The 15,160-nt window shown below is 33.8% G+C and overlaps 1 protein-coding gene across 1 annotated transcript; it reads left to right on the top strand.

The window, feature by feature from the left end:
* LOC109334687 (fatty acid amide hydrolase) lies at positions 5,314-15,074 on the top strand. The gene is made up of 20 exons (XM_019570579.1): positions 5,314-5,450; positions 5,614-5,723; positions 6,060-6,120; positions 6,818-7,005; positions 7,099-7,228; positions 7,366-7,443; positions 7,648-7,795; positions 8,253-8,365; positions 8,452-8,527; positions 9,951-10,022; positions 10,924-10,975; positions 12,134-12,214; positions 12,307-12,390; positions 12,484-12,587; positions 12,777-12,869; positions 13,061-13,129; positions 13,644-13,708; positions 14,292-14,353; positions 14,474-14,569; positions 14,681-15,074. The coding sequence occupies exons 1-20, from the start codon at positions 5,372-5,374 to the stop codon at positions 14,741-14,743; spliced, it is 1,824 nt and encodes a 607-aa protein (XP_019426124.1). The 5' UTR covers positions 5,314-5,371; the 3' UTR covers positions 14,744-15,074.

The following is a 15,160-nucleotide window of genomic DNA, read 5'->3' as shown; positions in this document are numbered from 1 at the left end:
CATGGCTTGTTCTTGAATCGAATTTCTCAAATCGCTCTAATGCCCACGATATGCATTTGAAAGACGACCTCCTAACTCTTAAAAGTGGTTCGGAACAAACTCTACCCTCTCCAACATGGTCATAGGCTCCCTAACTATTTTTGTAGACGTGTGTCACATGTAGAGAGTTTGGAGATTTAGGGGGGAGGTAATGACACTACTATTGTGGATAATGACAATATTAGTTGATAAGATTATGAACATAATTGTAGGGATTTCATTCCTTGAATATCTCTTGTAATTTGGGATATAGTTGTAACTATTTGCTATATATCTCATATAGTCCACAACCTACTGATTAGGTGGAACTTAATTGATTCTACATGGTATAAGTGACCCGCTGAAAAACAAATCATTCTTCCCCGAGCACATCAATGTTTGGTCCCTCTATTCATTATGCTTCTAGTAGCCAAAATCCTTTCTTTCAGAGGCTCGTCTAATTTTCCCTTTACCGCCCTTTTCCATATGGTTACTCTAAAACTAACCTCTTCCAAATTTCTCTTGTGGAAAACCCAAATTTAGTATGCTTTGGAGTCTCACGATCTTTTTTAGTTTGTTGATGGTTCTGCTTACTCCCCCCCATCTCGATGATTATTGGCACTGATGGCGAGACATTGTCAAATCTGTCACACTCTACATGGCTTGCAACTAATAAGTGTCTCCTCTAATTTATTAAATCAACATTTACTGAAGAGGCTATGGCTATTGCCCTAGGATCGTCTTCCACTCGGAAACTATGGCTTGTTCTTGAACTGACCTTCTCAAATCGCTCTATGGCCCGTGATATCATTTAAAAATCAGCCTCCAGAGTCTAAAAAGTGGTTCACATTCCGTCTCATAATACTATCGCTAGTTTGATCAACTTGAGGTGGTTGGGTGTTTTAGTGGGAATTATAATAAAGTCTATTGCTACTTATGAGGATTGGGACCTGAATTCTCAAACTTTGCCATCTTCAACATGGTCACAATGCTCCCTACCTATTTTTGGATACTTGTGTTGCGTGCAGAGACTGTGGAGATTTCCCAATCAACCTCTATCTCAAATTCAATGGCTCATACTATGTTACTTGGTTCAACAAGACTACATCCTCTTTCTTATGGCAACAATCACAACCACTGTGGTGTTGATCAATCTAGTCGTCAAATCTGAATCATGGCGGTATACATGGCGGCTACCATGGTAAAGGCAAAAGGCCTTACATTCTTAAATGTCGGATATGTAGCATTGAGGGCCACAAAGTGGCTTCATGATTGAAGAGGTATGACTCGATTCCTTCTCCGACCAACCTTGTTGAAGCTTTCAGTGCTCCGAGCTCCTTGAACGAGAATGGTGATTCCAATTGGTATGTGGATACAGGAGCTTCTACGCATATGACTTCATCTTATCATCAAGTGGACTCTACCACTCTCTAAAAAGGTATAGACGAAATGGCAATACCCTTTCAATTTCAAATTTTGGCACCTATTCTCTATCTTATGATGTTAAGCAACTTGACGTTCTAGTTGTTCCGCATATATCTCGGAATTTACTTTCAATTAGTCACCTTACCAAGGATTACCCGATTGATGTACTTTTATATGCTTATTCATTTATCAATCCACTCGTCGAACAAGAACTCCAATAGCAACATGCAAGTGTAAAAGGGGCTTTATGTGTTGCAGAAAGTTCAGTCCGCACTTTTGACGGATCTTGCAAGATTTGGCAAGCATGCTTAGGACATGTAGTTCTAAGAACATTGCCGTTATGCTTATTTCCACATGTATTTCTCATAATATAGATATAGTAATTTCCATGGGCAGGGTAGCTGACCGGGAAATCTCCCAACTGTGGTTCCTTATTTTATTACTGAATAACACTTGTCGAATATAATCATTCTTGATTAGAAAGTAATTTATGATATTAATATAAATGTGAATAGACCTTTACTTTAATATCTATGCATTATAAGTACATCTTCCACCATTTATCATATTTAAGAGACAATGATGGCTAGATTTTAAACTCTTCAATTTTATAACATGAATTCTAAAATCAAAAGCAAAGAAAATCCATTCCACTCCAACCAAAGCTAAATAAATTTAAAACCATGCACTCCAAACAACAAGATCCTTGTTATTACATGCATAAGTTTTATTGAGCAAAATGGAACCAAAACAATGTATTCCTATGAAGCGTTTATTCTTATGAAGCGTTTAAAAAATGTAAAAGTACATAAGAAATGAATAATATTCTTACCTAAGGTAAACAAAAATTCAGATCCGTTTAAATACTTTAACGTTGATCCACTTACCATGAACCTGTTCACATGAATGAATAAGCAAAATTATACTATATATAAGGTTGGAAGATTAATAAGGAAGGCGGAAGAAAGAGGAAGAACCGCCGCTTACTTGGAGGAGCGAAGCGACGGCGACGGAGACGCGGTGGTGGAAGAGAATGAGAAAGTGAGAATTGAGAAACAGAAGGAATTGAGGAAGAAGAAGAAGAAGAAGAGCATGAAGAGAGTGATTACTATAAAAGACGGGAACGTGGTGGAGAGAGAAGAAAATATCTAACCTTAATCCTATTATTTTAATGCACACTAACATATTTGCTCTATAAACTAATACACTCTTATTAATAATGCAATCTTGTCCGAGCCGGGTACATACACAGGTACGTGGGCTAACTCTTTCAGCGAACATTTTTCCATTCACAAGATTTGAACCCGAGATATTATATATAAAACATGTAATTTCATTCGTCATCTTATTAACAATGTAGTAATCTATATCTATACTATATATAAAGCCAAAACATCCTATAACTACCTAATATCTAATATGGTGTAATTTCTTATTGCCTATTTTATCTTTCTAATTAATTATTATTATTACAATGTTTTTATACATAATAAAAAATATTAATAGGAGTTAGAGAAAGTTACCTACCTAAAAATATTATATTATCAATGTAGTTTTTTTAAAAGAATTATAATTCATTTCGTATTTCTTTTATCACAAAAAAATATAATACGATTATCTTAAATATTTAATACTAGGAAATAAGAATGTGGGTCGGCAGACACGCTAGTTATATATAATTGTTTAAAAATATATGATACTCACGAATACTTGTGTTGCTATATATGAATAATAATCGTATATAAGTGTGACTATGTACACGAGTAAATACTATTAATCTTATTGAGGGGGAAATCCTGAGTATAAGATAGGAACTAAGTCTCAAATCTTTAATTTTCCAGAGGAGTCTTATCTAAATTCCACATATAATTTATTAACATATTTTTTCTTGGATTTGAATAATTCAATCATATGATATCTAGTTGATTACATATGCGTAATTGTTATCATCTTTGAGTCTAAGTTAAGAATTAAGTCTCAAATCTTCAATTTTTCTGAGAATTAATGCTTGGTTTTGTATATTGCACAAGGTTAACATCTTTTGCTTTTATCACTTGAGGCTAAAGATTTGTAATGATCTGTGACACCATCAATGTCAGATTCTAGAGTAGCATAAATATTATGAAAAGGATATATACTCTTAGTTTTATACACTGTCACTATAACATCTATCATTAATATTTAATTGTTGTTGACTTTTCAAAAAAAGTAAATCAAATAAATGATAAATGATAGGATACATGTGTATAAATTTTTATATTGACGGTGCATAAATTTTATACTCAAATATTATATCTTAGTGGTCCTCCTTTTCTATTACCAATTGATACCATTAAGATTCATTTCCTCTTCATTCATCATTCTGATTTTTTTAACTTACTTTTTTCCACGTGTTCCTTTATTACGAGGCTAATGAAAATGTTGATATTAAAGTATCTTCGAGTACAAGGAGATAAATTATCTCATTACAATCACTAGAATCATAATATGTGTTTTATTTAATCATTTTTTATAAAAATATTTCTAAAAAAATAAAATAGTACACATGTCATACTTTTACTGTTGGGGAATAAATGAATCATCCATACATTTAACCTCATGGAAGAAGAGAGAAAACTGGCCAAATCATGCATAACAGACTTAGACTGATATGGGCCTTTGTACAATCTTTGATCTACTTTTATTCTTTCAGAATTTTGTGTCCCATGTTAAAAAAACGTCCCTTAATAAATAGGATTCAATTGAAGGAATGTCCTTAAAAAAAGCCTATTTTTGGTCATTCGAATTTTTTATATATACCAATCTGATTTTTAAAAATTTGAAAAATCATAAAATAGTTTCAAAAATATTAAACTCAAATCAAATTAATCATTTTTAGTATTTATTATTATTTTTTATCTAGACTATTTTGAATCACATTCCTTTATGTTTATTTTTTAGGGAATTTATAGAGATGAAAGTGAATTTGTTAAGGATCATAAGAACATCTCCGCAAACAAACAACATTTTTGTTTTTATTTGTGTCTCATACATTATTTTATAATTTATTATAACTGCTCATCAAATAAGAACAACATCTACATTTTTTCCATAATGACAAGCATCATTCTTAATTTCTTATTCTTGTTTGAATCCCACAACCTACCTTATTCTTAACTAAATATCTATATTTTTCGTTCTCTCTCATCATTCCTATTTAAAAACAAAATTATAATTTAAGAATGTCGAACAATATAAAAATATTGTTATTTTCGTAAGAATGAATTAACTCATTAGAGATGCTCTAACAAAATATACTATATCTCATATTACATATCACAATTCAAAAACAATTATGATAACTATTTTGATTTAAGTGATGTTTATTATATATTTTTAATATATTAGTTTTATACTGTGATCATTATTTTTTAAGTTATTTGAGTAAATTAATAACTTGTATACATCAATAATGTAAAATTTTTATTGACTGTTAATTAATTGTTTATTATTCATTTTTAATTATCAATGACTCTTCAAAAAAAATAATACAAGTAAATAATAATTAACCAATTAACATATAAACTCTATATAAATCTTTACATTAGTATAATTTTTTTATACATAGTATATAAATATTATAGTCATTAAATAGAGGTAGTATTGTAGTACTAGTTAGGCAAGGAAAGAGAGTGAGTTAGATGAGAAAGTGAAGAACCATGAAGAAGAAGCAATGGAGGTGCATTTAATAAAATTGATATGATATGATTGATTTGATATAATAGGAGTTGAAACTTAATAGAAATAATGATAGTGGGCCTAATAGTACCATTGTATTGTTGAATGAATCAATCTTCAACATTTCTCTACTTACCAATTTCTCAATTCACAATATCAACATATTATAACTCTTAACACTATTCTCTCTATTTTTCTAACTCATTTCCCAATGGGTAACAAGCGTGTCATGGTTCCTGCCAAGGATGTTGATCTCTCCTCAATCAAATATCAACCTCAAATTATTCAAGGTCTTTTCATTTTAATCATTTCTCTTATAATTTTTTTTATTTTCCGAAAGTTGAGAGTTCGATTAGTGGGAGGAACAATTGTTGGTAGGGACAGCCACGAAAGCCGAAAAAGGGTAACAAACAAAAAAACTAACTAACTAACTTTTTGATTGTTTTGGTGCAGCTCCACATGTGACTGGTTTTCTGTTTAGACTATTTGTTAGGATAGTTGAAGCTCCACTTGTTGGTCCTTTCATTATTTCTATCTTGAAGAAGGACAATCAATTTGATCAGGTCCTTTCTCATTCTTCTAATTCTCTTATTATTCATACATGAGATACTAATATTTTAAGTTATGGTCAAACTTTGTTTACGAGTTAGTTGTTGGAGAGTAATGGAAGGAACAGAAATTCACGAAATATATCTGTGAGATGACTTATAAGTTTTTTATTTCCATTCTTTCCCTGTAAAATTCGACTCGTAAATGGACTCTTAAACAATGATATGTTTAATTGAACCAGGTCCTTATCATTTGGACCATCACACGTTAGTTCATCTCTCTGTGTTTTTTGTTGCTTGATCACAGTTATGGTCTGAATTCGATGCTCTTTGTTCGTTTGTTTTCAACAGATATTGCGCAACACTGTCATACCTGAGGAACCTATGTTCAAACCTGAATATCCTCCTCAAGGTTTTAGTTACCTCCTTATTTCTCAATTGCATTCCAGTTTATGTTTATTTTAACTTTGATTGCTGCTGCTAGTTATTATTTAGGGTTAATTCGGAACAAAACATGAAATATCAAAATTCTTATGACTAATAAACTAGCTGATTTGAAGTTTGATTTACCTATATATAGTACACTAGGCATATCAAGTGATCACATTACTTATAGTGTTTTAAATTACCGTTGCAGTCACGATTGCAATCGCAGTTGCTGTGATTGTGGTCATTGCGGTCATTACGATGCGGATTATGGCCGTTGCGATGTGAATTATTTTATGAGTAAACAATATTTTGAAATCGATCGGTCTGATGCAACACGGCGTGGTTGCGTTGTAGTATGATGTGGCCCAAATATGGTCTGATGCGGTTGCGTTGTGGCCGCATCATTGTGATTCGGTATCACATTGCAATTGCGGTGTGATGCGGTTGTGACGGTTACCGCAACTGCAATATTGCTGCCCATCATGTGGTGCCGTCCGCAATTTGAATCACTGCTTATAGGTTAAATTATCACTAAGATTCACTATTATCCTTTCTTGAAATAACAAATAAACTCTCTCTATGTAAGAGATACTCTAAACTACTAGTTGTGTCAATTCTTTTGCTCAGACATGTGGTTTTTATTATATTAGCCACCCTGATGTCTGTAATATAAAATTCAGAACCGGAACCTGCTGTTATTGTTCTTGATGAAGATGGGAGACCTGAAGATCGGGTTGAGTCTGCCTTGAACTGTCTTCCACATTATGATCCTGCTGAGTTATGGGAAAACTCGTCTTCCCCTTTTCACTACTGGAAAATACGCGACTACGCTTATGCTTATCGATCTAGAAATGTAACCCCATCAATTGTAAGTACCATTCAGTCGACAGGGATTCTGAGTGTAGAATTCTTTTTATTCCTAACCATATTGTAAAATGACACAATTTCACTTCAAATGTAGGTTGCTGAACGCATCATATCAGTTATAGAGGAGAATCTCAGAAATACACCTCCATCACCACTACTGATATCCTTTGATGCTGTAGAAGTTCGGAAGCAGGCTGCAGCATCTACTCAGAGGTTTGAAGAAGGTAACTCTGTATGATTCAAATGCATAGATGGATGTTACAGTGTAAATGTACATCTTTCCTGCATAACAATGTTGATATATGGTGGGAATATACACTGACGTTTACCCAAATTACACTACTGGACTTCAACTATGCAGGAAATCCATTATCAATATTGGATGGAATTTTCATGGCCATCAAGGATGACATAGACTGCTATCCCCATCCATCTAATGGTAAGCAAATTTAATATCTTAGTTGGTGTGAGTTATTATGACACTTTACCACAATGTCGGTCTTGCTTTACCATTCATGGTTGCAACACTTGCACGTCGAGCAAAGTTGTTGATGGATGCCCGTACCTAGTGGTATTAAGGTTTGATTATGTTGTAGTTGGTGTGAGTTATTAGGAAAACCCAATTATCTTCTGGTCATGACAGGTGCAAGTACATGGATGCATGAGGTACGTACTGTGAAGAAAGATGCGGCCAGTGTTTCAAGGTTGCGTAGCTGTGGTGTCATACTCATAGGGAAGGCAAATATGCATGAGTTTGGCATGGGTACAACAGGAAATAATCCTAATTACGGGTAAACGTATTTATAGAATATTGATATGAATACTAATGTGTCTATCAGCATAAATAAAATGAACTTTTGGCATGGGGAAAAGAAAGTTTAACTGCTTGATTTACCTGATATATATTCAGATTCAGGACTTAAACTTACTCACTAATCCTTCTTTCAAATTAGGAGACAAAGTAATCAAGTAAAGATCTTAACAAATGTGTCCTGATTTTCATTCCTTATGTATTCACTTCCTGCTGTTTTCCATCCAGTTAATTACAATCTTAGAAACCACTATTAAAAGGTACAAAATGTTAAATGGCAGGCACTTGTGTGATTTTTGAACAGTTCATAAAATTCAATGAAATTTTTCCATTGTTAATTGTTTTGAACCTTGTATACCCTTGAACAATGGTTTTCTTATGTTCTTCATTAAAATCTACCGACATCGATAATTCAACTGAATTTTCTTGAGTTGCAGAACTGCAAGAAATCCTCATGCACCTGATAGGTATACTGGTGGATCTTCTTCAGGTCCAGCTGCACTAGTTGCTTCTGGACTATGTTCTGCTGCACTGGGAACTGATGGTGGAGGTTGTGCAAATATAATGCGCAAAATTAGTTTCCCCTCATTTTTCTATGTACTGGTTTTAATTTTGTTTTTTTTTTGTGAAAGGCAGGTTCAGTCCGTATTCCTTCTTCCCTTTGTGGTGTAGTGGGATTGAAGACAAATTATGGGCGAACTAGCATGGAGGGGTAATTTCTCTAACTATATGACAGACCAAATTTTGATCCTATTCTATATCATTTGGGGTCTGGATTGCCCATTTTTCGATCATGGCTATGTAATTTACCAGTGAATATTATTGCTTAACAATCACATTTAAAGACAAGAATCAGAGAAGTTTGGTAGAAAACTTAGTTGACAAAATATTGAAAAACTTCTTCAGTGCCTATTTGAAGAAAGCTTGTCGTATTAGACCTTGAATATATGGGTCAAATACCACTTGACCACAAGTGCCCCTACTTAGTAATTTAAGTTCCTTCGGAAGGAGGTGCTTCTGTTTTGCATCTTCAAGGTTGTTTAATATTTATCAAATGGCATTATTAGGAACACAGGTTACTTTATTTGATCAAACTCCCCAAGGGGATAGGAACGTACTGAATCAACAGGCAGCTTGAATTGCGTATAGCAGGACTTTAGCGAACGAGCAATCGAAGATTCCCGCTAATCACTCGTACTCCTCCTAGCTCATGATTCAGTCTGTGGTCACGGAGCTATGTAAGACCTCTGTACTCAAGTACCTGGTCCTTTACTTGACCAAGGGAAAATCCCTAAGAAATGCGCCGAGCAGAATAGCAGCATCATGCTTTAATTTAAGAAGGATGTTAAGCTAGCTCGATCGCAGGAAATGATGGAAAGGTTGAAGCCCCAGTGGCAAGAAGAACAAGGTAACGGATGGAAGATAGATAGAACGAGGTGACATTGGAACTGGCAGTCAAGTAATCAAGCTACTGCCCTTCCAAAAGACTAAAACCTAAAAAGTGGCTGAGGATACCACTTATTTGAGCTTAGTAGAGGCAATGATCCTTATTATAGGGAACCAGCATGGTCTTTTTTTTCTGGTGAAGAAACTTATATAATTTTTTTTGGCTCTGTATTTTCTTTTCTGAAGGTGCTGCCATTTATTGGCAGGCATTATGATCATGCACATCTCTTAAGTTTCTTTCAATTTTGTTTTTGTTCTACATTACTCACCATTAATTTAAGCATTTCTGGAGTGTAGTTTGAGTTTTTTGTGACTGTATATTCAAGTTAGACGGTTAGCAAAATTCTTTCTACCATGTATTAAATTTACAGGATGCATTTTCCTGGCACACTTGCACAAAAAATTGTATAAAACCATGTTATCTACCATTTCAGAAGCAAGTTTATAGTTTACCAAATTTCACAGGGTAAAATGGCTTAATAGTACTTTTATGAAAATCTCCAAGAATTGTGACGGCATTATTTGTTATGTGCCAGAGTTTTTGATATTCAAATGGTTATAATTTTTAAATTTTGTACTCACATATCAAAAATACATTTAGTTGTATCAGAAAAAAAAATCATTTAGTGTTTGTCTAGCTAAATTTATTATATCTGAGAACAGACTTTTTATGTGATTTATATTTGCAGGTCATTATGTGATTCTGGGACTGTAGAAATCATTGGACCCATTGCTTCATCAGTAGAGGATGTCATGCTAGTGTATGCAACCCATATTTCTCTCTTACTTTTTTTACCAACACTTTCATTTTACATGTATGCTCTCTGCTCTATAGTCGATCCCTACTTAACAGGATTAAAACTTGTTTGTCGTTGTTGTTGTTCTCTACTCTACCTTAATCAAATATAAACCAACTTGTCTTCATTATTCTGTTAACTGGTTACTGGAACTTTCCTTTTGAATTTGGCTCATCAAGTTTTTGTTCTAGTTCTTATTTTAACTAACTTTGATTGTTGATTTGTTAGTTCCGGAATTTCTCCTATTTCTGTTATTTTACTTTTACATGCTACAAGTGTAGTCTAGGAAAGTGTGTTGTCCAAACTATATCTTCCATCCTTAGATGATGCTCAATTTTTTCTTTCTGAAAATTCTTAATCTGCAGTATGATTCTTATGTATGTAGAAGTTTTATCTAGGATTTTCAGTAAAAGTGAAGGGTTGATCTGATAATATGGTAATAATAATAATCTGACAGACAGTCACAACTAGAATAAGTTAACACTCAAATTAATACAGTAATGAAAACTAAGTTAGTTGTCAGCTTTAGTTCATGTTAATGTCGAAAGTAAATAATCACATCCTTAAAGCTTTGTTTCTGATACAGATTGTGCATTAGAGGTTCTTCTATAATAAGATTACTGACTTCGGCTCACTACAGGGATAATTTTAATCAATTCTTGGCTCATGAGAGCTTCCCAAACTCAAGTGCTCTTTTTATGCCCCAAAATTGAACATACTCTTGATTTAATGAGTACCTTTACATTTCTGCAGCTTTAATATTTTTAGTCCAGCAATTCAATCTTTGAACTCATGTACTAAAACCCGGGCCACTATGGCTTTCTTCTTGAAGATATAACAGATCTTTCTTTTACTAATAATTCAGGTATTCAGCGATATTGGGTTCATCACCAGCAACAAGAATCAGTTTGAAACCGGTAATCTCTTCAGTTGATATTCTTAGTAATGAATAAGTGGGGAAAGCATTGAGATAGAAATAAAAATGTTAATAAGTACATACCAGGAACTAAGCGTGCATAGAAGAAAAGCAGATACTCTTACAAAGGGCGACCCGGTACACGAGGCTCCCACTTAGTGAAGTTTGGGGAGGTAGCTTTGCGCAGCCTTACCCCTGAAAGCGGAGAGGCTATTTTCAGAATTTGAACCCGTGACCTCATGGTCACTAAGTAACAACCTTACTGTTGTGCCAAACTCACCCACTAAAATATGCTAGAACATACTGGTTCAGGGTCAAACTTGGAACTACTCGTAGAGTGGCACAAAGTTTCAACCACTGGACCATGAGGCACACTTAGCAGGCACTCCTACAGTTAGCTCAAATTAGCTATGTTGTATGATTACCATATCATCAAAATAAAATTGGGAAGTAGGAAATAATCATAAAATTTTCACCTATGGTTGTAATGATTGAGCTGCCCCACCCTGGGGGAAAAGGCTGCCATTGCCATTGATGTACTGTAATGATTGAGCTTATGAGAGATTGAACTCTTGAGCTTTCTTAGAATGTTCATTTTGTCAGAGTTCTGTGATTTTACATTTTTAAATCTTTCTTCCGAAGTTCTTTAATGCCTACTCATGTTCTATACTTTTGTTGTTGCCTTTTATTAATATTATCATTTGCGAAAAATTATCTATTATAAAGCATCTTAAGGTAGCAACACTTTTATAGAGGCGTCTCTATTTAATTTTTAGGATCATTGAGCAGTGAGCACCCTTGCACTTCCTACCAGTATTTGAGAACCCCAACATCAAATAAGAAATAACCTTCAAGATTCCCTTAATGAAATAGCATGCTGTAGACATAGCACCTGCCGAGAAATGCTTGAGAAATTTCACGTGGAACTAATGCTACTTCCGTAACATGTCTTTTCCTTTGCTCTCCTATCATATTCTTTTGGAAGTTAATGCACAAATCAGTGACTTTTTAGGCATATACTGCAAAGCTATGGGTATATTGACAAATACAAAAATACTCAGCCAACTCTTCTTATTCTATATTCTATTCTCTGCAGCTCATTACAAAACACTACAGTTCTTAATTAAGTATGATGTTTACATTTCTCTGTTTCTTGTAGTCACCACCATGCTTGCCAACTCTGTCATTCTATGATGACTCAAATGCTTTGGGATCATTAAAAATAGGAAAGTATACCCCGGTAATCACCCTATCCTTCAAACATAAGATTTTATGGCAGTTTAATACAAGCTATACAACAGTTTTTCTGAATAATATATTATTCTTGTGAAGTGGTTTAATGATGTGCTTTCAACTGAAGTCTCTGATAAATGTGAGGATGCTCTTAATCTGTTGTCAAAGGCCCATGGTTGTGAAGTAAGTTCACCATACTATCATCCACTTCATTTCTACTTTTGCATGATAGATTCAAACAATGCTAAGCAGCATATATTTCTGTTATATTTGAAGATTAAAGAGATTGTTATACCGGAACTTCACGAGATGAGAACTGCCCATGTGGTTTCCATTGGCTCAGAATGCTTATCTGCACTGAATCCTGATATTGAAGATGGGTATGTTTTAGTATATCAAAACTCAACATTGGAGTTTCATTTTAGTCTGACTGCAACAAGAAAATATACATGATTTATAAAGAGGAATCCTTCTCATCTGTGATTGAAAGAATTTAATGTTGGTGGCTATCATTGTCTGGCAATTTATGAGAGATTCATGATGTTTAATATACTTCCTTTTTTTCATAGGAAAGGAGGAAAATTGACATATGATACTCGTACAAGTTTAGCCCTTTTTCGTTCATTTACAGCAGCAGATTATGTTGCAGCCCAATGTCTTAGGTAAGACAAGAACTTATGACATATATACCAACCTTACATCTCTCTTATTTAAACATCTTTTACTAATGACCTTAAAAAATCAGATCGTACATATTTTATATGTAATTACTGCTACAGATCGTCCAATGTAAACCATACAAGACATTAAATATTTGTGTATGTAGCTTCTAAGTTTTATCTGTATGTTTCAGACGGAGGATCATGTATCACCACATGGAGATTTTTAAGAAGGTGGATATCATTGTGACTCCAACAACCGGGTATGTACCTATAGTGAACAATTGTTGTAGAGTGCAGCGTAGTGTATAGACCTTTGTATTGTGACAAAATTTAGTTAATTTGATCTACATGTGGATATACTTTTGTTTAAGATAATTTGATAGGATTAGACATTGGTTTTTACCCTCTAAATAACAATTTGTATATATGTTTTCAGTAGTTTATTGGTATTATTAAAATTAACTGTTACCATTAGTGCATCACAAATATATTTTCCTCATGCTCCTTTGAGCCAAGAAAGAAAAAAGATCAAAATAAAAACTTGATCTTATCAGATCATATGATTTGAATTTGGTCAGTTCTTAAAGCAGCACTTTTTGTTAGTTGTATTTCCGGATAATTTTGGAGAGGGTGTAACTGAAAGCAAGTGGCGTTGATATGGAAAAATGTTTACAAAATCAAATCATGTCTTATTTTGGAAGTAAGGATTTTGTTGTTGCTTCTGGAGTGATTGATATTGAAAAACTGCAACTGAACTGCTGTTATCTGTAACAGCATGACAGCACCCAAAATACCTCCTAGTGCTCTTGAAAGTGGTGAGACAGATATGCCGACTACAGGTGATTGGCTTTACGTTGTTGCTTCTGGATATTTTTCTTCCTAAATAATTTGCAGTGCAACATTATGATTAACATTGCATATGATATGATACTGTTCCACTGATAATAAAAACAGACAACTGTTAACCTATAAGGTTATTGAAACTGAGAGTGATGTGGAAAAATGGAATTAATTTGTGTTATAATTATCCGAACTTATCAACGTTTAGTCATCATGAGACAAGTAAACTTGTCTGTTAATGTAAGATGGGTTCATTGTCTTCGGACTTTTTGGTCAACATAAGATCCAATTAATAGTTTGTCCGAGTCCCGACAGTATATCCATAAGATTCTGAATCCAGAATATTTTTATCATGCCTGACATAATTTCAAGTTTCGTAATGTTGATGGCAATTACTTATACCGAACATGTGTTATATCATTCAATCCTTAGCACAACATACCATGGAAATTCAGATTGGATGTGTTTTAAGCTGATTATGGTATCTTGACTCATTTACCTTGGAAACTAATGATTCATACAGGTCTTAAATAAATGATTTTAAACACTCACTGCATTCATTCACCTTTCATTTATTCTCAGGTTACCTTATGCGGTTCATCATTGCTGCAAATCTTCTTGGACTCCCAGCCATTTCTATCCCAGTGAGTGAGAGTGAAATGAATGACCGAAGAATACTGCATTTATTAGTTTGGTCAGAAGTGTACTTTAAGTTAAATGAAATGAGACTAGTACTCTCTTTAACCAACATGTTCCATTCATAGGTTGGTTATGACAAAGAAGGACTTCCAATCGGTTTGCAAGTAATAGGTCGACCATGGGCGGAAGCGACAATTCTGCGTATCGCATCTGCAGTGGAGGTATGCATATTAATATTACCATTTCATAATGTTGCCAAGGCCTCTATGTCATGAATTATAATGTGTTCTTATGTTTATTTTTTGTGTAAATGTTCTATCTGATTTATTCAGAAACTGTGTGGTGAGTCAAAGAAGAGGCCTGTGTCATACTATGATGTTCTGAAGGGGAACTGAAGCTTCAATGCTCTTGCTGATTATGGTTAACAATGGCAGCTTTCACAGTATGTTACTTGAAAATCACCCTCATATCTCAAAAGGGGTAATATTTGGCTAGAAAAAAAGTTTCTTAGAAAGTAATTTATGGTGACAAAAATGGTGGTGATTATTTAACAATAGTAGATATTTTGAAATGTAGAAGAAAATAATGGATGAAGGTGCAGAAAGGGGGCTTCTTAATTCTTATTATGGGAACTTCAAAAATAATATACTGCAAGACATAATGTATAGCATTGCTCTAAAAAACTACCTAGTTTTGTACTATTGTTATGCATTGAAAAGGATTTAGTATTTAATGGGGATACCCTACTATTGTTAAGTGATTTACAGAGTGATAATATTTTAAATGAGTTTATAATTGCTGATAAATATGAA

This window comes from Lupinus angustifolius, chromosome LG19 (genome assembly GCF_001865875.1).
Source record: "Lupinus angustifolius cultivar Tanjil chromosome LG19, LupAngTanjil_v1.0, whole genome shotgun sequence".
NCBI lineage: Eukaryota > Viridiplantae > Streptophyta > Magnoliopsida > Fabales > Fabaceae > Lupinus > Lupinus angustifolius.
Note: the sequence above shows the minus strand (reverse complement) of the source record. Positions and strands in the feature narration are given on the sequence as shown.